The 27214-nt window shown below is 38.5% G+C and overlaps 1 protein-coding gene across 1 annotated transcript; it reads left to right on the plus strand.

Annotated features, from left to right (window-relative positions):
- The first annotated feature begins 8863 nt into the window (after positions 1–8863).
- On the plus strand, positions 8864–26875 carry LOC139733911 (protein disulfide-isomerase A4-like). The gene is made up of 10 exons (XM_071644720.1): positions 8864–8994; positions 13028–13139; positions 14106–14311; positions 15326–15464; positions 17649–17854; positions 18556–18714; positions 21019–21167; positions 22477–22633; positions 23595–23837; positions 24783–26875. Exons 1-10 carry the CDS (start codon positions 8868–8870, stop codon positions 25196–25198), a joined length of 1914 nt encoding a protein of 637 aa, XP_071500821.1. The 5' UTR covers positions 8864–8867; the 3' UTR covers positions 25199–26875.
- The last annotated feature ends 339 nt before the right edge of the window (positions 26876–27214 follow it).

The raw sequence follows: 27214 nt of genomic DNA on the forward strand, positions 1-27214 counted from the left end.
TCTGTACGTATGGTGCTCTTTGCATCCTGTGAGGCCAACTCCTTACGTTTCGTTTTCCCCCTTGATCGTTGAGGTGCGCCCGCTCCCCTAACAATGGCTTTGACCCTTGAGGCAAAAAACCAAAATATGACCTTTAGACCAAACATTGTCAGCCGTCAGTTTGAAATCACAGTCAACACTCAACAATGCGGAGATACTCGTTGTTGCTCTATCAGTGTACTCCTTTAGGTATGTCTAATATCGGATAATATTAATGTAAACCAATGGCAAATCAAAATATATATAGGCCTATGTTATGCCCTCACGCGGGAAAGTATAGATTGTAATAGCGTTTTAAGATCACGTCTATACATTCATTTTCATTTTGTGTTTGATGTTTTGTGTTTTGTTATTATCATTTGTGTTACTGAAATTCAACGATCAGCCTGGTTCAGACTTTGAATCGAATATTTAGAAATTTCGCAGGAACGTGTCATCTCCCTGGAAATTTTCAATTAAGAGTTTGTTTTATTTTTGCTTCCTTTTGAACAGGAAAGAGACATAGGATCAAAATAAAAATGCAAGATTCTGAAAACGGCATTGTAATCAACATCTAAATAGGCGTACATAACAGGGGCCGCGGAACCGGGAGGGGGGCTGCAGCCCCCCCCCCCCCCCCCACACACACACACACTTTTGGTTCTTGAAAAAAAAAAGCAAGAAAAAAAGGGGAGGAGGAGGGGGTCCCGCAGCCCCCCACCCCCACCCACACACACACACACACACACACACTGAAAAACGTTCCGCGGCCCCTCCATAAGAGTAATCTGAAAAGATCTTGCCATACAACCCTGTCTGTCAAAATCTCCACATGGATGAGAAAGATGGTATATCAATATGCATTATGTCTCTCCTCTTTGGTACAGAGGTAGAGTCCTATATTATTCATGCATGGACGTGCAGAGTAACTGTTTTTTGATAGACAGTAAGAATGATAATGCTCAGAATTTGACGGGGGGGGGGGGAGATCAGGCGAGTGACTGATCGAAGCAACCGAGCGAAGGGAATGTGTCGGAGGGGTGCGTATATGAGATTTGGCATTGTTTAGAACTGAAATGTTATTAGAAAATCTGACGCACACTTGTGTGACCCGAAAAATGACTTTCGCTCTCACCAAGAAGGCGACTCCGGGGCCACTTCCGAAACGTAGTCGTCTTCTCAGTAGAAGAGACGTCTTCGCGACTTCTCTGCGACGTTTCCCGGTAGCCGGCAGGTCGCCAATGGATCACTACTCCGGAAGGTCGCGGAGACGTCTCTGAGACGTCTCAAACACCAGCTGGACACTGGAAAAAAGTTTCCGAAAAAGTCGAACAGAGTATGATTGATTCTTGATGTTTGATGTTTGACTTCCGGAAGTCGTGGAGACGTCGCGAAGATGTCGCAGTCTCGAAATTTGTCACCTTAAAGTCGAGGAGACAAGTCCATTGTCAACACGTCTCCGCGACCTTGCGTTGACCCATTAGCGACCTGCCGGAGGCGTCGCGGAGACGTTTCCGATTAATTTTTTGGAGTCATGCACTGTAAAAACATCGGTGTTAGATTTAACACCGATGAAGTGTTAATAGAGGACCACACCCACAGGTGTAGAAAATGCACTGTGATGGTGTTGAAGAGTGTTCACCTGACACTTCGTGGTGTTAATTTGACACTGTACCTGGTGATATTTTGTCACTGTACTGGTGTTGATTAAAAAATGACACCACATGGTGTTGATCTGATATTCATTGGTGTTAATATCAATGGTTTAACACCCGTCCAGCTTCAATAAGAGACCACAACAGCTGGTGTTACTGTGGTGTAAATTTATTTTCACATTTTTTCAAAAATCTAGTATTTTAATGTAAAATTCTTGATCGTCTTGTTTAAACTAAAAATCAACAAGAAGTGCAGTTACTAAGAAACTCTTAAAAAAACAGTTTCATATTTGGAAATGACACCCGGAGGTGTTAATTTAACACCATAAATGAGCACCGAAAATTTAACACCAGCTCGGTGTTCACTATTTAACACCGGACTTTTTGCAGTGTGAGCTTGTGACGTCAAAGGTCATCGGAGTCATAAAGAACATAAAATTAGCTTAATCTCCCAATAACTCAACAGTGGATGATCAAATTTTCCCCATATGTATTGTATAGATGTCCCTATATCGTCATGTTTTTGGTACCTATGTGTAGGGCTCGGGTTCGCTTAGCTCTCTAGCACTCATCACACCAAAAGCAGACTACAGGGCAGCATACACGTGTTACTTGGAAGGAGACCCCTGGCTAACGAACTTGTAGCCAGTTTATTCTTTACTTAGTTTGGCATGGATTTGCATGTAAAGCTGGGTTGCAACATAAATTCATATACGAAACCAACGTAACAAAACATTCAAATGAAACAAAGGTTAAAACTTGAATATTCATACGACTATTATGTAAATGGCGTGTAGGCTTTGGTGATTTGGGCATGTTTTCAGTATTACAGGGACCAATGGGTGAGAAGTGAGAGAGCGGGAAAATGTCATGTGTGGGTGTGTCTGTGATAGGTATAGGGTGCGTGGATGCATGAGGATGTGAATATGATATGATGTATTGGTGTGTAGAGGGGTGGTACCTGTTACAACAGATCAGGGGGATACACTATGGTTCAAAATAAATCCCTACACCTATATCATGGCTGTTTGGCGGAGGTCTGCTCTCTCGGAGTGCTGCTCTCTTTAGATTTAAACCTCAACGATCCGATGCACATACTTTTTTATTGGAGGGATGAATATTACTATTAAGGAATATGTAAACACAAGTGAGAAATGGATATTTAGAACAATGCAAATGGCTTAATAGTGGTATTTCTGCGTGTACGTTTAAATAGAGGTTGAAAGAGCGGGCAATGATATAGGGTTCCTAATTTGTGATGGGTAGGATTTGTGTTTAGCTTAGCGTGCAGCCAACATGGGAGCAATAATTGTCGCAGAAGCAATTAAATGTCCTGGGCCCTGTTTCATAAAGCTGTTCGTAAAGTCACGAACAACTTACGAGCGACTGGTGATCAGTTCTGATGTGCTATACTTATCAAAATGTCCATAATTCAGCACAAGAACTGATCACCAGTCGCTCGTAAGTTGTTCGTAACTTTACGAACAGCTTTATGAAACAGGGCCCTGGAGCCACTTCAACCAAATGAATCTCGGCAAAAATAAGAGACCAAGTCAAACGAAAGCCAGATTTTTTTTTTCATTCTGTATACAATTAAATGTCATACTGCAAAATAACTTCGTTGCAAATGGGAAATGAAATTGGAATAAAGTTCCTTCAAAGAAAATTTAATTAGGCCTATGTTTCTAACTATACTTTTATATGTGTTTAGACTAATGGTGTGTTTGCAGTTCCTGTATACATGAATTATGTAGTTTCGTTTGGTTCTTTTCTTCAGGGCTTAGAGACTACGTCTACTCGATGTACAGCTGAACAGCTAATAACTTTTTATGAGAGTTGGAAAGTGATGTCATGATTAAAATGACTCACAACATTCCACGGATCGGTTTTCGGGGGGGGGGGGGGGGTGGAGGGGAGGGAGAGAAGCTTGGTCCCCCCCCCCCCCCCCACACACACACACTTTACAGGGATCGAATATCCCACTCTTTTACATGCAGATTGGGAGGGAATAATGGCAGCACTAATATGAAGACATTTTGTTCTTGGTTTTGTTTGTGTTTGTTTGCTTGTTTTGTTTGTTTGTTGTTGTTTTTTTTTTGCTTGTCAGCCGACTTTCGGCGGAAAATCAGACCTTAAAAGTATGAATACTTTTTTGTCGTTGTTTCTCTTGTCTTTTGATGTTCTTTCTTCTTGACTAACACGCGATTTTGACACCCCCCCCCCTTGTCAAAAATTCAACCCTGAATAATGCCCAAATAAATTCAATAAAATGGTAATGTGGATATCCATTACTATGTATGCAATAACGTAGTAGTTATTTTCCTGTAGCTATTAATTGTGTTCTTCAATTTTCTTGATTTAAGTCAATAAAACAATCATCCCTGGGGCATCATTCCGTTTTAATGATGGTGGGTGGGGGAGGGACTTGGAGTTGGAATATCTGTGCGAGGGAGCGGAGCGACCTATAGCGGGGGGAGGGTGTGGGTATCCCCCCTCCCCACATGAGGAAGATTTTGCATTTTCAGACCTGAAATTCAGCGATCTGGTGTACACTTTTGGTGAGATTTGGGATTTTTTTTCCTATCAAAAAACAAGTAAGAAAAAGAAATATTCATAGATAATAATATTGAATGACTATATCGAGGTATTTCAGCTCTTGCTCCGCCTGTGCGACATCAGTGTGAAGGCCTACTGAATAGTGGGGCCTATCACCGGCGTACAGGATTTGATCTTATAGGGGCGGGGAGCGGTTAGATGCGAAGGAGCGAAGCCAGCGAGGGGGAGGGTGTGGGAAGGGGGTTTCCCCCTCCCACAGTGAGAACTTTTAGCATATTGATCTTGTAAATGGTGCAATTTGATGCATTTTTTTTTTGCGTGTTTTATCGACTTGAAAGTCCCACATTTAAGGTAGCAGTATATTTTATGTAGATTATTATTGAACAATTTTGCCTATAAAATGGTATCATTACCTAAATAAACTTCTTGTATCAATTCTTCCACTGAAGATCATGAACGCGACCGAGCCCGAGCGAGCAGGGCGAGCGAGGGGGAGGGGTGGGAGGAGGGTGTCCCCCTTTGTCCACGGTGAGAACTTTTTGCATTTTGATGTTGTACATGGTGCAATTTGATGCATGTTTTTGCGCGTTTCGTCGACATGAAACATTTTCACTTGTTTAAGTTAGCAATATATTTCAATGTCAATTATCATTAAACAATTTTGGCTATAAAATGGTATTATTTGAATAAACTTTTTGTATTAATTCTTACACTGAATATCACGAACGCGACCGAACCCGAGCCCGAGCGAGCTGGGCGAGCGAGGGAGGATGGAGGGGGTGGAGGGGGAGGGTGTGTTCCCCCTCCCACAGTGAGAACTTTTTGAATTTTGATGTTGTACATGGTGCAATTTGATGCATGTTTTTGCGCGTTTCGTCGACTTGAAACATTTTCACTTGTTTAAGGTAGCAATTTAGTTTGATGTCGATGATTATTATACAATTTCGGTATAAAATGGTATCATTTAAATAAACTTCTTGTATTAATTCTAACACTGAATATCATGAACGTGACCGAGCCCGAGCGAGATGAGAGAGCGAGGGAAGGGGGATGGTGTGGGAGGGGGTGTTCCCCCTCCCACGGTGAGAACTTTTTGCATTTTGATGTTGTACATGGTGTAATTTGATGCATGTTTTGCGCGTTTTGTCCACTTGAAACAGTCCCACTTGTTTAAGGTAGCAATATATTTCAATGTCGATTATTTTAAAACAATTTTTGCTATAAAATGGTATCATTTGAATTAACTTCTTGTATTAATTCTTACACTTATATAATACCATGAACGAGACCGAACCCAGGCGAGCGGAGCGAGCAAGGGAGGGAGGGGAGGGGGAGGGTGTTGGAGGGGGATGTTCCCCCTCCCATGGAAAGAACTTTTTGCATTTTGATGTTGTAAATGGTGCAATTTGATGTATGTTTTTGTTTTTGCTTGTTTTATCGACTTGAAACAGACCCACTTGTTTAAGGCAGCAGAATATTTTCGATGTATATTATTATTAAACAAATTGCTTTTTATCATTTGAATAAACTGATAGTATTAATTCTTCCACATGATTGTCATGAACGCGACCGAGCCCGAGCAAGCGGAGCGAGCGAGGGAGAGGGAGGTGTCCCCCCTCCCACGGTGAGAACTTTTGCATTTTGATGTTGCACATGGTGCAATTTGATGTATGATTTTGCGCGTTTTGTCGAATTGAAACAGTCCCACTTGTTTAAGGTAGCAATATATTTCAATGTCGATTATCATTAAACAATTTTTGCTATAAAATGTTATATTTTGAATAAACTTTTTGTATTAATTCTTACACTGAATATCACGAACGCGACCGAACCCGAGAGAGCGAAGGGGGCGAGTGTGGGAGAGGGTGTTCCCCCTTCCACGGTGAGAACTTTTTGCATTTTGATGTTGTACATGGTGCAATTTGATGCATGTTTTTACGTATTTTGTCGACTTGAAACAGTCCCACTTGTTTGAGGTAGCATTATTGTGATGGCGATTAATATAAAACAATTTGGCTATGAAATGGTATCATTAAACTTCTTGTATTAATTCTTACACTTAATATCATGAACAGGACCGAACCCGAGCGAGCGGAGCGAGCGAGGAGGGGGGCGGGGAGGGGGATGTTCCCCCCTCCCACGGTGAGAACTTTTTGCATTTTGATGTTGTAAATGGTGCAATTTGATGCATGTTTTTACGTGTTTTATCGACTTGAAACAGTCCCACTTGTTTATGGTAGCAGAATATTTTGATGTCGATTATTATTGAACAATTTGCCTTCAGTGGTATCATTTGAATAAAATTCTTGTATTAATTCTTCCACTGAATGTCATGAACGCGACCGAGCCCGAGCGACTGAGCGGAGCGAACGGCGTGGGGGGGGGGGGGGGGGGGGTGGGGGAGGGGTGGGAGGAGGTGTCCCCCCTCCCATGGTGAGAGCTTTTTGTATTTTTATTGTGTAAATGGTGCAATTTTATGCATGTTTGGGTGTTTTATCGACTTGAAACAGCCCCACTTACAAGGTAGCAGAATATTTTGATGTGTAGCTTACAATGAACAATAAAATTTGCCTATAAAATGGTATTATTTGAATAAACTCATTGTATTGATTTTTACGATGAATAATTATCATGAAAGCTGTCTGTTAAGCAATTCAAACAGAAAAAGCAAGCTCACGAGGGTGTAGATAAGGGGCATTTCATCTCCCACACGAAGGTGATTTTGCATTTTTAGACCTGAAGTTCAGCGATCTGGTGCAAACGTTTGGTGCAATACTTGGAATTTTTCCAGCGCCCCCCCCCCCCAAAAAAAAAAAAAAAACAACTGCCGAAATAAAATAGGGCTTTTTCAGGGAAGTGTTAAAATCACGGAATTTAGGTCTTATTCCGAGTGTGCGGGCACCATCTTTGTGTTATCGCATGTACAAAGTCTAGTGAGGTAGAGCTTAGGGGGAGGGTGTATGGGAGGGGGAACACAAGACTGAGCTTTTGCGTTATTAGAATTGAAATAGAGCGATCTGAAGCACACTTTTTGTGGAAAATTCGGAAAAAAATTAATTGTCATTCATGGTATACTAAGTCTATAATAAGAGGGGACCAAGCAATGGGAGGGTGGCAAGATACGTCTCCCGTACTCGAGGGAGCTTTTTTTTTCCAGTTTTAGAACTGAAATTTAACAATCTGGTGCACACTTTCGTTGGAATATCTGGAAATTTGTCAATCAGAGAAGGTAGGAGGGGAAAGCCCTATTTCCTATTCCCCCTTCCTACATGAGGGTGATTTTATATTTTCTGATTGCATTTAAACGTTTTGGTGCACACATTTTGTGGCATATTTGGAAAACTGTCTATGTTCAAAGTGTAACCACAGTCTACTTGTATTAGGCCCTATGCATAGGGACGGGGGGGGGGGGACGGGCGAGCAGGGAGAAGGCGTGGGCGAGTGCTAACACCACCCTTCCAGTTTTCTATCAGAAACTCAAGAAAATTTTCCTCATTTCGGGAATCATTCGACGCCCCTGATCATCCCTGGGTATGCCCATAGATGTATCAGAGTCATCATCGTTTCAGGAATGATTCAGGAAATGGAGGGGGGGGGGGTTCATGGCGGTATAGTTTTTGTTATTGTTTGTTTGTTTTCGTACATAATTTGCAGATGGTCCCGAGTTGCTCGCGTCATAGCATGTTTACATGTAAGCCTTTGCTATTTGACGTTCTCAACGTCAGGACCATACCTTTAATATGTCGATGTTATACTTTCTTCGCGAGCGAGTGAAGCGAGCGAGCGCTTGAGAAAATTATGTATACATTACAGTATCCTACAAAATATAGAATACTGTTCAGCTCTGTTACCTGTCTGAAGGCGGGCGTACGAACGTCATGCAATATGCCAAAATTGATACAATCACATTTCTGCTTCCTCCATTTTGTTCTCAAATTTCGGGGGGGGGGGATGATTGTACAGGTCATTCCCCCCTCCTCCATTTCAGGGGGGATATATGATAATCCCCCCCCCCCCCCCTCCGGGATTTACTCAGTACGCCCATGGTACTACATGACTCGAGCAGGATTCGAACCTACGACCTTCTGATCACCGGACAAGAATTTCATGTGATTCGATGTGTGGTTGATACAGAGTGTTGTCCCACTCCACCCCCCCCCCCCCTTGTAATTCAGGTCTATTTCCGCCAGTTCCGCTGGAGACGTGAAAAGTTTGATTTGTTAAATGTGATAATGAAAGTTTGCCAACTCACTAACCTGTTGATGTATCACTGTCACTTGTACACGTGTATTTCGACTCTGTAGCAGACGACACACTGCACGGCAACTTGTCAGCTCTTCATTGGTTCACGTTTTAGGCTTGGTAAAGCGGTCCATATTAATGCGCACCAACTTATCAAAATTTCACCTAATCTGAATCAATCGTAGGTAAAATGATGTGTCATACAATCGATGAACATTGAATACATATTTTCACCACTTTAACAGGATGATGAAAAAAAAAGTTATGCTTAGTTGAAGAACTACATCGTTTTGGCTCTCATATAAATATCACAAAGGTACACTCCGGTTATCTGCACGTCGAGCCAGCATAGCTAGCAGCCGCGAGCTAGCCGCGTTACGTTTATCATCCTGTGTGATGGCTTCGAACTCCATAACGACGAGCAAGATGAATTCCCGAAAGCTAACCTTGATTGCCTTGTTTTTTGCCGTGGCGAGTCTGCAAGTTGGTCTTGTAACGCCTCAGGATGATGATGAAGCAGAAGGTACGTATTCGCAGAGAAATTATGATAATATGATCAAGATAACAAAATATTATAGACTCTAGTTGCCAGAATCACTTTGTATTAGCCTCTTTTCTGGCAGCGAGGATAGAGTCATCTGGTGCCCGGAACTCCAGGGGCTGACGAAGGGGAGGAGGTGGCCGATAGGCGTGCAAGGCATAGATTCTAGTTTCTACTGGTCCTAACGTTAGGCTTACTATTAACGTTGGAGGGCTAGGGCTAGGTAAACCGTGTAAATTTGCATATGCCCATGTAGGTTCTAACCGTTAGATGTCGCCTAATAAATGCAGTGCCTCAAGACCTAGAGGTCTAAATACGATACAATCAATACCTAACGACATGACTCCATGACGAGCATGCTAATTCAAACATTGCTACTGCTAATAGTGCTATTTAGCTATTCAATTCAATTCAATTCAATTTATTTCACACACCATTCTCATGTGTCACAAACCTTAACCCCTTGTGGGGACAAGTACATTGCTTTTATATTACAATTACAAAAAAAAAAAAAAAATTGAACAAGGTTGATATTTACATGGAATGTTGCGTGGGGGACCTTGAGAAAGCACAGCTTGTTAAACAAGGTCCCCTCAAAAAAGAAATAATACATGCGGATGAGTGGAAGTGATATACAGTGCATGTGTTGCAAAATGAATGAAGGGCTGAGGTGGGAAACAAAAAACAAGAGGAGGGAGGAAGAGAGGAAAAGAAATAAAAGACGGAGAGTAGTGACATACAGTTCAAATAGGTGTAAATACTCACATTGGTATGCTAACGTTAAATTTGTTAGTATAATTGTACACATGTGCAGATACCAAGTAATTGCAGACATTTTTTTTTTTTGTTGGAAAAACTAGCTAGAAACTAGGTCTTCGTTAAATGCTATGATAGACACGACACTTTCTTTGCATTTTGCTCTTTGCTACATAAAAGTACAGAGTCTACACAGGAATAGAAAACTAATTTCTTGTATCCCAGTGACCCAGCCAATGAATGGCTATGCCATGGGTGGCTATTATATGGCATGCACTCGAGCCTGCATATGGGCCTAACGTTAGATCACTTCACTGTGCTGTCGCTGTGCATTTTATAGCTGATGACTGAATTTAATATTCAGTATTCCAGGTGAGCTCAACCAGGTTAACATTTACAAGTATTGGCATGAAGCACTTGCATTTAATTATTTCTGCAACTGCTTGGCTGTTTTTTTAATTTCTCTTCTGGCCGCAACGTTAAATCTACATTTTGAAAATAAAGAAGGTCCTGTAATAATGATATTGAATAATGCTTGAGAATCTATGTGACATAGAATCTAGTGCTTATTACTGACATTTCTAAGAGCATTGCATTAATATGGAAAGAAATCAAAATACAGCATTATGTACACTAACCCTGTTATACATAAATATAACCAAAAAAAAAAAGTAGGGTTGAGTACCAGTAAATAAGTTTTCACTAATTTCACTACTTCAGCAATGATTTAAACCTATCAACACTTTCAGCATTTTGGATATGTGGGAGTTTGTTCCAATTAAAGAGATGGAGAAATAACAGAAATAGTCCCATCACCATCTAGGTCTATTACGGGTACAGTTGCATCGACCATGTGATAGTCTAGTGGATCAAGGAAGAACGGAGAGAATGGATTGAAGTTGAGGAGCGGAGAGAAATCAAGTATTTGAGATAAGACGGGGCAAGATTATTACATTACTCCCGTCTTCTAAACAATGAAAAGATGTTGAAGGTGATACATCGATACGGGGAGCCAGTGAAGGGATTGGAAAACTGTCATGTGGTCAGATCTTTTTGTGAGGGTCACAAGCCTAGCAGCTGTATTTTGAATTTTTTGTAGTGGTGCTATACTAGAAGTTAGGGAAGCCAACAAGAAGAGAATTACAGTAATCAAGATGAGAAGATACCAATGCATGAATAAGACATTCAGTGAAAAACTGATCCAATTCCAATATTTTGTAAATTTTACCAATTTTACAAATACCCCACTCAGCCGAACGATGTGAGTTGTTGATGTGTTGTTGAAAGTTCAGATGCTAATCTACAATAACTTTGAGATCTCTGACAGACTGAGAGATGGGGGTACTATCTTCTAAAGAAAATTCTGTGATAGAACTATCCCACCTGAACTGAGAATGAACATTATATAAGAATTCTGATTTGACACAATTAAATTTTAGGTAGTTATAAGTTTACAGAGTGCTTCGACTTGGGTATTTTGTTATATGTTTATGTAAATTTGAATATCATCAGCTTACATAACATGTAGTATATCTTCATGAGAGTTAATTACAGAAGACAGAGGAACTGTGTATCGATGAAATAGTAGAGGACCTACCTGGTACCCATGTGTGATGATAGGTGATAAATCTTTCAAGTAACCAAAGAGCTGAAAAACAATGTCAATGGTGGAATGATCTTTGGCAAGTTAAATGAAGTTGCTTGAGAAATGTACTTTCTGTGCTACAGATGTTTAGTACACACACCTACAAACAGACAGAGGCAGTATACACATCTATATATATGCACACACACATATTTCTCAAGTGACTTCTTTCAACCTGCCAAAATTATTGTACTTTAATTTTTTACTCTGGTGTTGAGTCCATAAAAGTTACAAAGCTACTGTAAAAGTGGAAATAGTAAAATACCAGGAGTATATAAAGATAGAAAGCTGATGATTTTGGGACCTGAATTTCTGCTAAGTTATTATAGTAAAAATTTCATTATAACCATGTTTATTATAATTACAGTGCACTGTATAAGATACTACATGGAATAGTTTTGAGAAATGAATGTTTATTTTGTAATACTGCTAATTCCATAGGTCATGTTCATTTTTACTGTAGTGCTCTGTAGTTAGCTTTGACATTCATGAACTAAGGCATTGTTATGTATTGGCGCGCTAGGCGCCATTTGGGATTGAAGTTGCCATGTGTTATGACATTGTGGAGAGGTACGGATTCAAACATGCAATTACGCTGTTAAAGTCATCGACGAAATAAAGAAGTTGGGGAGTCCAAATATGATATGCAGGTGAAGTGTTTATTTCTGAGTCCCGAAACTCAGACAGCAAAATAGTAAGCGTGTAACATAGGAGTTACACGAATTACAAATATCTCCAATGCCGGTAACACAGATAAATCACAACATGTTCAAAGAGCAGATGAAATGCTACATTCTCATCTGGCTGAAGCCTGGAGTAGAAGTGTCTCGATTTTACTTTCAGAAACTACATTTGTATCTCTAAAACTTGGGGGAAATTCTCATCTTGAGAAGCACATGGTCCATACACAATATGATTGGTCAATTCAATGTGGGCATGGAAACGTAGGGTGTGGTCTTACTCATTTTGGGGCCTGAAACAAAGGAACAGTGTTGAGGGTAATGGGAGATGGATTTGTGGCAGGAAGGGAACTGGACAAGGGGTGATAACTTTCTGACCAAAATGGGAGTGGATACTTTGATGTGGGGTTGTTAGGAGGAAACTAACCTTGGTGGTCTGACATAAAGACTCCTATTGACATGAGGGGTGATGGACAGGCGTTGGGGTTACTGTGCTATGGGTTATTGAACTACATTGTATAAGGGAAAGGACTAAAGCATGAATTGAAACTATATTACATAGTTAGGTAATGGAGAATTGCCTAACTCTATGTAACAACATGTTATCTTTTCAAAACTACTAGGGTATACTGTATATGCCGGATATTTTGCGAGGTTTTTATTTTCGCGAATTTCGTGAGTCAGGTGCTATTCGCAAAAATAAAGACACGCAAAAATATTGACTCTGATCCAGATGTGGATGTTACGTACGCATGAACATTTTCCGTTCAGTACAGGACTCCACGTTCGCGAGTTTAACCACTTGCAAAATCGTTTTAATATCCCGATTCACATAAATTTAGACTCGTGAAATATATGGCGTAGATAGTATCACATGCCCATTTCCCTTAATAACTTTCCTTTTGTACTTTTCTGCGTACTGTTCAATTTCTAGGTGAACCTGGTGAGATTGAAGAGCGGGATGGTGTGCTTGTCTTGGATGCCAATAACTTTGATGAAGTTGTCAACAGCAAGGAAATAATTCTGGTCGAGTTTTATGCTCCATGGTAATGTTATCAGATTTGTTCAACAATTAACTAATGTGTGGCATGGATTGGTTTAGTATGGCAATACACTGATAAGATAAATAGTACAACTCGGGTGAAGCCAAATGAGAATTACACGCAAAGATCAATTGCTGAAGTTCATTTTCCTGCATTAACTTGTGAGACACCATTTCATCAAGCATGACATGTTAATGAAGAATGAGAGGGCAGGTCACTGGGTAAAATCTGGGGAGATCTCGATCTGGTGTATAAGTGTGGGGCCAAAGTATGAGGGTCAACCAAAAATCTCCTTAAAACATGTTGCGATGTAAATCACTAAGCTTTATATTTCACCAGAATACAAATGTTAGTGTAAATAGAATGAATTTGAAAATCCTGAATTAGAAAACTAATGTTCCTCAACTTTATCAGGTGTAGGTCTGATATAAAAGTCTGTATGTTCCTATAAACTTAGTATTGGTATGTTATTAAGGACTCGGAACATTGCATAATTGTTCATAAAAATGTGTGTACCTTACCTTTGGGCATTTATTCTTTTGTGTCATCTGAGTGTCTACCTTCAAGAAAATATTTGCATTAAAATATTTTATTTGCATTGTAGGACATATTTCAATGATATACAGAAAGTAAAAGCAGAAACATGTGGATACAGCTTTCCATAGGGTTTCATTCTGGACATGCTTGTATAACATCAGGGTAGGATTTTATAGGGTAACATGCTGTTTTCATGGTATGAACACAAGCTATGTACATACTTCAAAATATGTAATCCCCAGTGTAACACAAATTCAAAATAAGAACAGTGATAGCTGCTGCCATGTATCAGAGTAAACAGTGGCAGACAATAAGTAGAGCTTGATACACTACAGGTTGTGTCTGTGGTCATGTGCATGAAGTCATTACTGTGTGCATGTATCTTTAACCTACCACAGTACGTTGCATCATGTTCTTCCCACTTTTGTATAGGTGTGGTCACTGCAAGAGACTTGCCCCAGAATATGCCAAAGCTGCCCAGACCATGGCAGCCGCTGACCCTCCAGTCCCGTTTGCCATGGTAGATGCTGATGCTGAGAAGGATTTAGCAAGCCAGTTTGGTGTCTCTGGCTATCCCACACTTAAGATATTCAGGAATGGGGAGCCATCTGACTACAGTGGACCTCGAGATGAAATTGGTTAGTACCTCCTGTCATATCGTGGGGCTTAGACTGAATTGCAAATATATGGTTGATAGTACACATATCAGGTACATGTAAGGCATATTTGCAGTGTATTTACCACACTAGTGTATTTCCCTATGCCAAAGTTTAGATAGGGGAAGCTATTAGATTTTAGAATAAACTAAGATTGTGGTGCTATGAATTACACATGACAATTATTATATTTTCATAGATGGGAGGAAAAGTGCTTACCTGATAATTGGGATCTACTTTAGCAGGAACACACACTGATTAATTGAAACAAGATTTAATGAAACAAACTGTTTACATCTTCATTTCACTTTTTAATCAGAACCACAAACTGATTTGTCTGGACATATTTTGGCCCTAAAAAACTTCTATTTTACTTCATTGATGTGTAATAATTTTAACTAAATGAAAAAAAAAAAATATATATATATATATGTATGATCACAGGTACCTGGTATTTCATTTTGTTACCGGAGTGGGGTTTGTTGTTTGTTGTTGTTGTTTTTAATCCAATTCCGGACAGATTCTGATGATTGCACAGTCTAAGCATTTGCTGTTGGGCAGTAGGATGTAGTTTTCTGAGATTACCCTCCAGATTAAACAGGGCCACTGTAGGGGATTTTTTGTATAGGAGCATAGCTAGATGATCAACTTACCCATGAATGAGCAGACTGTTTGCTATCAGAGTGTTTTTATTTCCCATTAAATCTCTGCAATGCTTCAATGCATATAAAGCTTGATGTATACATGTATTACTAGATTAAGATTCTCCATGGAAGTTTTGCATCATCAGATCAAAAGTCCAAGGTCAAGTGAAAATGCAAAATTTCACTTTTTTACCCCATAACTTGGAAATGACTCAGGTATCTTCATATTAATGATGATGATAGTAATGATAATAAACGGTTTCATGTTTCAACAGATTTGCAAATTGTATTTTACGCTGTTTCTCTTCCAATGAACAGAAGGATAAAACTGATTATGATGTCTTACATGCAGGTATTGTTGAGTATATGAAGGAGCAATCAGACCCTAACTGGACCCCTCCTCCAGAAGCTGTCATCACCCTGACACAAGACAACTTTGATGACATCGTCACAGAGGCTGAACTCATTCTCGTTGAATTCTATGCTCCTTGGTAAGTTTTTGTCCTTGCCGATAAAATGGCTTAATTTGGCATATTTCAGGCACCAAACATATATGACCCGCTACAACAAAAGGATCCGAAAGTCGGGGGAGGACAATTTTCTAAAAATGGCATGATATTATTCCCTTACTCTACTTCTTTAATTTCATATATAGCACAACTCATAAAAGTACTCGGTTGCGGAGATATCGATAATTTTATTAGCGTATGTCAAGTGGCTGTGGAATTCAGAGTTTCGAGGAAAACACCTTCAAAGTTTTCCTTGCGACGCTATCATGATCAAGGGGAGGCGAGACAATTTTCACCACTTGACAATAGAAGGTATGCTCCTAGCGACCTCCGCGATGTTCATTCAAGCTTAGTGCCATCGGTCTACGCACGACCAATCAACAATCAGGATGTCACGCACTGACCAGTAAGATCACTCCCTCATTGCTAGGGGCGGAGTCTAGCGGCGGCGCTACTTCCAAATCTTCGGACACATTTCTTTTACGTTGAAAGTTGGAAAATAATGGCCCAGAATAACGCTAATTTCTTACCTTTGATCATCTAGCTTTGAATTTCGGCAGATGATAGACAAAACATTAGACTACAAAATTATGTCAAAAACAGAAATCTGATATTTTGAAATATTTTGATAATGTGACTTCAAACTAGATTTTCTCGGCTCAGCCATCAGCGACTTTAGGATCCTTTCGTTGTAGCGGGTCACATACATTGATAACTACTTATACCAGCTTAACTCTTGTGTTAAGGTTCAGGCGTTTAGACTTGATGTGATACCTCCTGGTTTGTATTTTTTGTATGCTTCCAGTTTGCCATTAGATGATCAACAGAATTTTAACTGCAGGTGTAGGTGTATGGACTTTTGGGGATGTGATCTTATGCATTGCACCAAAATGACTGTAGTGATTTATATTCAGATTGAATTGGAATCAATATTCTCAAATTTATATTTTCTTTAATTGACTTTACCAGAGGTAGAGTGCTGAAACTGTAGAGTAGAATTTGATTTCAACCAAAGTGATTGACATCTGTAAGCAGCTCTTGTGATCTAGCTTCAAACCCAAAAATGTAAATCTTCATTTTTGTTTTTTGTTTTTTGTTTTTTTTCCAATCCAAGTCCTCCTTAGAACAAGATGTCATCATGTGTATTGGATATAGTGGCCCAAATTCATAAAGGTAGTTTGAATCAAAACTATAGTTTTGATATAGTCAGTGGACCGAAACAAGCACGAAATAGGCTTGCCTTGGACACGAGTGTGTCATGCCACAGTGTACAGTGTATGTTCCTTATTGGATGTCTGCTGGCATACAACTGCATGTGATTTGTCAATAACATTTGTGCAATGGAAATTTGAATCTAGTCCAAAGAAATTGAGCTTTTAACTTTTTGGGAGATACCAACAAACCACTTATGAAATAATACAGAGCATACCATTCTAAGAGGAATTCAAAGTTTATTAGATGAAAATTGGTTTTGGAATGGCTGAGACATCAAATGATAAAGTAAAACAAAGCAATCCTAATAAAAGGTGGGTCCCATGTTTTATTAGGATTGCTCTGTTTTGGATATATTTCAGCCATTTCAAAGCCAATTTTTACCTAAACTTTGAGTCCCTCTTGGAATTATATGCTCTTTCATATTTCATATAAAGTTTCTCATTATCTCTCAAAAAAGAAAAAAAAAATGCTAGACTGAACCTGAAGTTAGGTCTCAACCAAAACTATATGATCCCTTCAATGCAGTATATACAGGTAGTTGCAAGTAGTGTGATTATTATATTCCAATGGCTTGATGTTTAACTATGGTAGGAAGTTTACAGAGAGTTGAATTATATTGAAACTAACATATCTTCAAACATCCATCTTTTTCATTGTCTATTATTCTACATTGTTTACATCATGTTTTTTCCTATATTGCTACTCATATATATATATATATATATATATATATATATATATATATATAAATAGATATATATATATATATATATATATATATATATATAAATATATAAATATATATATATATATATATATATATATATATATATATATATATATTGTGTGTGTGTTTGTTTTTGTTTTTGTTTTTTTCATGGAGATGCATGAGAAATCAAGAGTGAATGGTTCCAATGTGCATAAAGTGAACTCTCTATTCCTCCTATTTAGGTGTGGCCACTGCAAGCAGCTTGCTCCTGAGCTAGAAAGTGCTGCCAAGATCTTGCAAGGAAATAACCCACCTGTTCCTATTGCCAAAGTAGATGCCACTGCAGAAAGTGACCTTGCAACCCGCTTTGATGTGTCAGGTTATCCCACACTCAAGATCTTCCGCAAGGGTCAGGAGTTTGAGTTTAAGGGACCAAGAAAGTCTGCAGGTGAGATGGGCTTTACACATTGTAGAAAGAAGACATTTTTCTAACTGTGAATAATACAAGCAGCTTCTGTTACAACAAAAGTCCCTTGGACTGGCAGTTTACTTCTGTTATATCGAAATATTGTTAAAATGAACAAATATAGTGTATAAAGATGTATAGATGATTATTTTATGACCTGGATTTTACTTCATTGTATTGGATCAATAATTTTGTTGAAACGGTGTTCGTTATAACAGGAGCATACTGTATCTAAAATTGTATTACATAGTTGCCATAAGTCTCATTGATTTTTGCAAATAATGCAGTACTTGCTTTCTGCAGGAATGGAAGCATTCAATTGTCTGTAAAGACTATTATTTTCTGTGCAATATGAATATGAGTTTCCTATATGACTGTTGAACTCAACAAAATTCATGACTGTTGCCAATTGCATAATGCTTTGTATTCTATTGACTAACTATCAAATGTTAATTCTTTGATAAATATATAAGTGACAGAAGGTTAGCTCTCAAGGATGTGATTTTGAGATATTTACAGTATGCTTTGTCATAGCTGTGATTGTTTTACAAAGAGTCCTAATGTGAAGATCCCCTGCACACATGATATTTTGCATGTAGTGCAGTGTGGTATTTTCATTTAATTCCTGTCTGACTACCTGTCATCCTCCATGGCAATGTGTGTGTGTTCTCACTCTATGCTAGGCATTGTTACCTACATGAAGAAACAAATTGGAGACAGCTCCCAACTTTTAGGATCAGTGAAAGCTTTGAGAGAATTCCTGACCCACCAGGAGGATGTCAGCATTGTTGGGTTCTTCAATGACAAACGGGACAAGCTCTATTCTACATATCTCAATGCAGGTGAGTATCAAAGGCTCAATAATGTTACTGTGGAACTAACTTTATGATAATGATGCTGCTACGTAGTTAGTTTTGCTGATTCTCCTATTCTTTCATTTATGATAAAGGCTACCTCTTTCACTGCTATATCTTTTTCTAGATTAAGTGCTGCTTCTGTCATTTCTATGAACAGAACTACTTCTGCCAATATATGCATGCATGTGACCAGCCCTGACAAAAGGATGCGAAAGTCTCTGACGGCTGAGCTGAAAAAATGGAGTTTGAAGTGAGATTGATAAAATCGGTCAAACCATCGAATTTCTATTTTGACACAATGTTGTAGGCAAATGTTTTGTCTATCATCTGCCAAAATTTTGAAGCTAAATGATGAAAGGAAAAGCAAAAAATTAGCATTTTTGTGGGACATAATTTTCTGATTTTCAGCAAAACAGAAACATGTCCAAAGATTTCAATTTAGTGCCGCAGATAGACTGCGTCCCTAGCAACAAGGGAGTAATCTTATAGGTCAGTGCTGGCATCCTAGTTCCTGATTGGTTGTGCATAGACTGCTTGTGCTATAGCTTGAATGAACATCACGGAGCTTGCTATGAGTGGACCTTCTATTATGAGGTGATAACTGTCTTACCTCCCCTTCATCACAATTGTGTCGGAAAAAACAACAACTTTGAATGTGGTTTTCTTGAAACGCTGATTTCCTAGGCCACTCAACATGGTCTTATAAAATCGTCTATATCTTAAGTGATTACTTTTATGAGTCCTGTTATACGAAATTAAAGCAGAAGAGTAAGGGAATAATGTCATGTCATTTTCAGAAAATTGACCTCCCTTGACTTGGATCTTATTGTAGCGGGTCACTTATTCACTGCACTATTTCTTCCACCACTGCTTGTACATGAAGTATTGCTACTGTTTCCATTTTCATCTTCGAGTAATTTTTCTATCAGTTACATCAGCTATTACACTCACTGTTGTTATTACTGGAATATGCCATATATTTAGCATGTCTAATTTTTTGTGAATTGGGACGTCCTTACAATTTTGCAAGTCATTGAATTTGCAGTGGTGGAGTACAGTAATAAACAGAGAAATGTATGTGCACATGTCACATTTATGTCGGGATAACAGTTAAAGGACAAGTTCACCTTCATAAACATAAGGATTGAGAAAATGCAACAATATTAGTAGAACACATCAGTGAAAGTTTGAGGAAAATTGGACAATCGATGCAAAAGTTATGAATTTTTTAAATTTTTGTGTTGGAACCGCTGGATGAGGAGACTACTACAGCTTGTGAGTCATATGCGTACAAGAGTATAAAGAAAATGTAAAAGAAAATTCAACATATTTTCACTTTTTTCGCATAATAAAAGAGCACTCGACTTGCCTCTTTCTAAAGGCAGGGGGAATAATATTACCCATAACATTTGTCGGTAACGAGTCAGGGGAATGTGTACTTTTTCCAAAAGATGGAATTTTGTGAAATTCTCTTTATATTTTCCTTATATTGTTGTACGCATGTGACATCGTACACTGCAGTAGTCTTCTCATCCAGCGGTTACTGCACAAAAACTTCAAAAAATCATAACTTTTGAACGGATTGTCCAATTTTCCTCAAACTTTCACTGATGTGTTCTACTAATATTGCTACATTCTCTCAATCCTTATGTTTATGAAGGTGAACTTGTCCTTTAATGTATTTGTGTGGAATTAAATTTACGAATAGCACCCTACTTGTGAAATTAGTAAATAGATAACCCACAAAATATGTTGCATCATATACAGAATCCCACTGCTGTACGTCAAGTCATTGTGTACCTAACAGAATCTCTGACTTTTACAGTGTACCTTCTATTACATATTAAATCAGGCATTACATCACTCACTTGATCATGGTTGTGAAATGTAGTAAACTACTAAAACATACACTGTACCACTTTGACTGATATAATAGTCCCACACAAATGCCACTCTGGTACAGTTTGGACTATAAATGTGATTACTGGTATATTAGTACTTTGTGTTGAAATGTTTGTTGCAGGACACCAGTATTTTTCAGCAAAGACAACATTGTTAAAGTCGAAAACTTGTCAAATACTGCTGATGCTTTCCATTTTGCTTGTGCTTAAGTTTGTGGGAAAAAAAACACAACAATGATAATTCATTGAGGACCAAAGTCCACCAGATGGTTAATATATGCAAGCAATTATCATTATGCTATGCCAGAAAAGTAACCTGGCAGCAGAGGTTGTTTTGAAGTGTTGTTGCATTTACTAACCCCCTGATTTCATGTCTCAACACCATCAGGTAATTCCCTGCGAGATGAATACCGCTTTGCTCATGTCTTCAGTGAGGAGGCGAGGGAAAGCTACAAAGTGAATGCACCCTCAGTGGTTGTCTTCCTTCCAGAACGATTCAGGTCAAAATATGAGCCATGGAGGCATGTCTTTAGTAAGGTATGTGGTTAATACAATGCTTTAGCAGGAACCCTGCTCAAGTGCAACAAAATTTGACACAATATATATATGTATATTTTTTTTTAAGTGTGTTATTTCCCCTGCTTAACTGGAACCTTGAACTGCTTTATCAGAACAAATTTCTCTAAAGCACTTGCATTGTCCATCATTAATGTTTATAATGGTGAGAAAACCCTTCAGGAAAAAACAAAAAAAACAAAACAGGGATTTCATTTCCTAAAAATAAAGGGGGTAGTTACCGAGCCAATCCCACATTGATTCTGCCCATAGCTGCACAGCCTAAACATTTGTCAGTACACAGTAGGAGGTGGTGCTGGCATTCATTGTAAGCATTGTCAGCTTCTACTCATACACTACCACCCCCTTGCAGTATGAGTACAGAGTCACCTTTCCAATGTGCGACCTCTGCCCCATACTCTCCCTCTTTGTATGTGTAGTGTGTGTGTTTGTGGATGGGTGTGTGTGACAGATGGCATAAGAAGTAGGGTTGAATATCATAAAAATGTGTTTGTCTTAACTAAAGTGTTGTAATGTGTACCAGTATGTACTTAACTTGACTGATGTGACAGAAACATGTTCAAGTTAGCAGTGCTACCTATTTTCCTGCATTGGCCATTGGCAGGGTCATCTAGGCATAGTGACTTGATAATTATGTAGGGTCTTTATGATGAACAGTGAAAAGAGTTACTTTGTGGATTTAAAAAAAAAAAAAGGTTTATTCTGGTGATGCATTTGCCCCAAAATATTATGAGACTGCTGTGTCTTCTTTTATCTCCATTTTGTGTCTGCATGTCATAGTGCATGTGTACCTATTGCTGTGGATATCAATGGGTGTTTAACATTATGCCAACATACTGGGCTTCATGTTGGGTGGTGTGCGCAAGCCAATACCAGCCACCCCTTAACCCGTTAAGGATGGACTGATTTTGCTACAACACGCATTTCCTATAGACACCTGCCCCAGTTTACTCGGGACTCGTCCTCAACGGGTTAAGCTGGAGCCTCGCTTTAAACAGGAGAAAAACTTGTCTCTCAATCCCTCCCAATTGAGCGGTGACCACTGTATCAGTATAGAATCAGGTTCAGATGAAATGATAACCCTAAGTTTGGGTTCAAATGTATTTTTTGATAAGCACTCTGAAAGAATCAAGGTAATGATCCTGGATTCCTGTAGCAGGAGGAGAAAACATGCCGAAATAGTGAAAATATTTCTATTACCATATTTGTACTGATAGTTTAATTGTGTGTGCGAATTATCCAATGGTAGAGTTTTTCCTGTGTTTTGTAGGCAGATGGGTCAGCCACAGAGTTGGAAAGTTTCTATGCAGAAAATGATGTCCCACTGGTTGGCCAGATGACAAGGGAAAACAAGAACACACGATATGCAGATCGTCCTTTGTTGGTTGCCTACTTTTCTGTTGAGTGGAGTTTTGATCACAGAGTTGGTGAGCCCTTGGTTTGTCCCTTCTCTTCAAATGCCATGTGGCTGTCAGATAAATGCACTTCTATGTTAAAGTATTAGAGATGAACCATTGGGTTAATTAGGACATTTTATCCTACAAGTTATGTTTGGAAAAAGCTGGTGGGTGCATCCAATGTTATGGCAAAATAAAAATGATTAAGTTGTAGGGGATTGTAGTTATTCACTCATGTCTTTATATAATGTGCATTCATTTTCTTTGAATGGATTGAGATATCATGTATTATGCTATATCATGCTTAATCATAGCATCATTTAGTGAAGTTCTAAGGATGGTTTGCTAGTTTACAATTTAGTGAATTACCTGGGATAGTTTGCTAGTAGTAAGCCTTTCAGTGAAGACCTTGTGATGGTTTGCTAGTTAACTATTTAGTGAAGTACTGAGGATGGTTTGGCCCATTACAGGATCCTAGTGTGCCATATTTGAACACTTTGGGGACTTTTGAAATCTTGAAGTAAGTGGGTCAAGTGATATCAACTGTAGTGTGGATAATTATTTTGCACTTCTATGATGCCATGAAGGGTTGAAAGTTTGATGGGTATTACACTGTGGCATAATTTATTTCAATAAAACCATAAATTACAGTTATGGCAAAGAATTAAAGGATTCGTCAAAGAGTTAAGCATTCAAATTTCAAGTGAATGATTTCTCCATTACAGATAGGCAGTCAGGAATAGGTTAGTGTTTGACAGATGACTCGTTTCTATCTATTCAGAGGGGAATAGCATGATTTGTGAAATATCAAATGAATAGTCTTGCCTACCTTGTTTGATCATTATGAAATTAATGGATCCATCTGTTTAAAAGGTCCCGGTCATGTCAGCTTATCAGCTTTACGAATGTCCTCACAATGTAAACATTGTTGTTGAAAGAATGTCATTTGTGGGTATGAATTGATAATTTATCTTCAAATCATGTTTGACAGCAACGGAAATCCACCGTCAGAAGATTGTAGAGGTGGCCAAGGACAAAGAGTTTGATGAACTCCTCTTTGCTATTGCTGATGAGGAAGAATTCCAACAGGAGTTGAAGGAGCTGGAGCTAGATGACAGTGGAGAAGACATCAATGTAGGAATCTGGGGAGCTGACAAGAGGAAGTTTAGGTTGGACCCTGAGGAGGAGTTTGATTCTGATGTCCTCAGAGAATTTATCCGACAATGGCAGAATGGTGAGAAATACTCCTTTCCTATCTCTCCTCTATCTTTAGGACATTGAATCATCAATCAGTATCCAATATAATTCTTGCCATTCTCAAAATGAGAGAAAGATGGAAGTGTTATCTTGTCAAAATTATCAGACATGGATACAGCAAAACAGGTAGATTTGGTTTGTTTATGATGTGACCAGATTACATTTGAGCTTATGTCCAAACCATTTATACAGCTTTTATTTATCAAAATCTTGAATCAGGCTGTCGGAAACTTGCATTTGATTTTTGTACTGGTTCCCTTGCTATGCAACTGGGCCCTAGTGGTGATCAGTGGTGTAGATCAAGCTCTAATCCATTGACCACTTTCACTGTGTTCAAATTTATGATAGCGCTTTACAAGGAGTTACTATTCACACTAGATTTGTCATTGTGCTTCATCGGTCAGAGGTCAGGAATAGCAAGGATTGCCGTCAAATCTAAATTGAGTAGTGTGGATCTGACTTTATGGAACCAAGTTGGAACGGAGATGTGCCATTATGTTTCCCACAGGGGATTGACCATTGACATAAGTTTGACCAATTTTTTTTTTTTTTTTTTTTTTTTTTTAAATGGTACCCTGCACTAAATTTTGACCACAGTTTGATAAAGGGATGTTTCAGTGATCACGCATTTGTCCAAGTTTACTGTACATATCAGTGTTAGTGTTCAGTGTTAACCATAATCTTAATGTAATCTATAGTCTAGACTGATCACATTTCAGTCGATCCAAGACAGAATGTGTTAATGTTTGCTTCCCTTTTTCTACTGAGAGTAGTACAGATAGATACTGATAAGACACTAGAAACTGGTTCCAATATTGTTCAACATGCATATGTTGTACATGTATTCATTATTTTTTTATAGCATATTGATATGCTTCATATCTTTTTATACCAATGAAATCTTTCTTTTGTCTTTGTTTAGATGACCTGAAGCCAGTCATTAAGTCACAACCAGTTCCCAAGAAATCCAAGGCAGCTGTGAAGACTGTTGTGGGCAAAACTTTTGATCAAGTTGTGCTGGACAAATCAAAGGATGTCTTGATTGAGTTTTATGCCCCCTGGTGTGGTCATTGCAAGAAGCTTGAGCCAGTGTACAAAAAATTGGGCAAAAAGTATGAGAAATCACAGAATTTAGTCATAGCTAAGATGGATGCCACTGCAAATGATATCTCTCACAGTGCCTATGAGGTGTCAGGATTTCCTACTATTTATTTCTCTAAAGCAACAGATAAAGATAACCCAGTGAAATTTAGTGGTGGGGAGAGGTCCCTTGAGAAGCTGAGTGAGTTTATAGAGAAGGAAGCAACAGTTTACAAACCTAAAAGAGAAGAGTTATAATACGTGCCTTTGTTTATATATCACATGTACTTTCTTTAAGTTCATCCTCAAGATATTCTTATTTGAATATAGGACCAACATTCTCATTATATTACTGAAGGTACAAGTGTGCATCTTTGAAAGGAAGTTTGTATATCAAACACTTGTCTTTAATGTGGCATGATTGTAAATCATTGAAAATTCATTTTATGTGAGTTTGTGCTCCATTTCTTTACCCTGTTGATGTGCAACATCAACAGGGTCTTGTCTTGAACACTGATAACAATACTGCACAATTTTTATCGTATGTTACAATCCTGGCTATTTTACTCTTTATATTTTAGCAAGTGGGTTGATACAGTACAGTGCCTCTAGTGCTAGGATACCACAATAAGTAGGAGTATTGTCAATTTCCGGCCACATTCAGTTTTAATTCATATGAAAGTATTGGTAAGAGGATAATATGTTGCCAACGGAAGATATATTCATTCATTATCGCAGTGATCATGGAGGCAATCATACACACTCTTTATAAACTCTTGTTTATAAAGAAGGTACAATTTTATGAGAAAGGTGGTGGAAAATGATCCTATACCAAGGCTAAAAGAAAAACAAACAAAACAAACAAACAAACACACACATTTTTTGCTATATTCTGTTACTTGCATTCTGTGATGTGTATCGGAGGTCAAAGATTATGCGTTGAATACTTCTACCAAGAGATGTAGTATCAAAGAGCATACAAAACCCAGAGGATATTATTTAGATTTTGTATGACAATCTTGGCATTGCAGTCTTCATTTGTAAGGTCACATGAGCTTGTCCAGCTGTGAAGAGCAGAGGCTCTTTTAAGTTGTCACACAAGTTATCTACTTCTCCCACTAGTTGTGTACTGGCTTATGTTTTTGACAACATCCTGTCATAGAAAGGTGAATTAAAGTTTTGCTACATCACAAAGAAAAATGTGAAGGAATCCAGCTTCCTCTGGTATGTATGAATAGAGGCAACACAGAACATGCACAGTACTGGCTTTGACATGCAAATGATATTGCTCTGAGGTTTAAAAAAAAAATATTTGGCAATTTGTGTGTTTGACAGTGGAAAATTACAGAGAAATATGGCTGCTTCATGGTATATCATACACGCAGCCTCATGCAAATGTTAATTACATTTACTTGACATGAAACCATGGAAAAAAGAAATAGCTGTAGGTGAGGTTTGAGAGATCAGTTATTTTTGTGACTTTCTATAATTACCAGTGGCAAATGACTTGATTTCGTTTTACTGTTTGTGGATTTACTCTCACAGAGGCCTTTGCACCATTCAGTTCAAAGTTTGATATTGTTCGCATAATGGGACATCTCCTTTAGTACCTGAAATGATTGATGCCTTCAATTGGTAAGCTTCTGAGCATTTTCACTTCTGACAACACATCAGTGTAGTATATGACACCACACACCAACTGTTGCAGCCTGAGTAGGGTGAAATAATATCGGAGTGAGGCTTTCCAAGAATGTTTTTAACCAACTCCTGCCGTGGCAATGACAGCACAGACATGTACAACTGTAGAACTAGGTCTCTATTCTCCTACCAAGCTTCTTTGTAGTAATTTAGCTTTCTTATGCCTCTTGGCAAGTTGTATGGCTACGTATCAATGAGTTCATCTGAACATGAGTTAACACTGAAATACATTGAACAGTATTGCACTTGGAATTATCTCCTTTTTTTTTATTGGACTTCTTAAGCACATTTCATTTGCTGTTCAATAAGTCTGCCTGTCTCTTCATGGATGTGAGAGTAGTAATAAGTGTGTTAGATCTAATCTTGGATGTAAGCAACCAGTGTAATCCAAACATGGGTCAACAATGCACTACCAGCTCTGTCAGAAGAGATTTTGCATACGAAATGCATGTATTGTAAATCTCCATAAGAAGAGTTATTAAGTCAGAGATTTGGAAAGTTTCATGCCTAGCACCGAGTGATGATGAAGATATTTCTTGCAAATCTACTTTTCTCTGTCACATACAGTTTGTCTTT

Source organism: Diadema antillarum, unplaced genomic scaffold, assembly GCF_040938485.1.
Source record: "Diadema antillarum isolate AM-2024a unplaced genomic scaffold, OU_Dant_1.0 seq00000503_RagTag, whole genome shotgun sequence".
NCBI lineage: Eukaryota > Metazoa > Echinodermata > Echinoidea > Diadematoida > Diadematidae > Diadema > Diadema antillarum.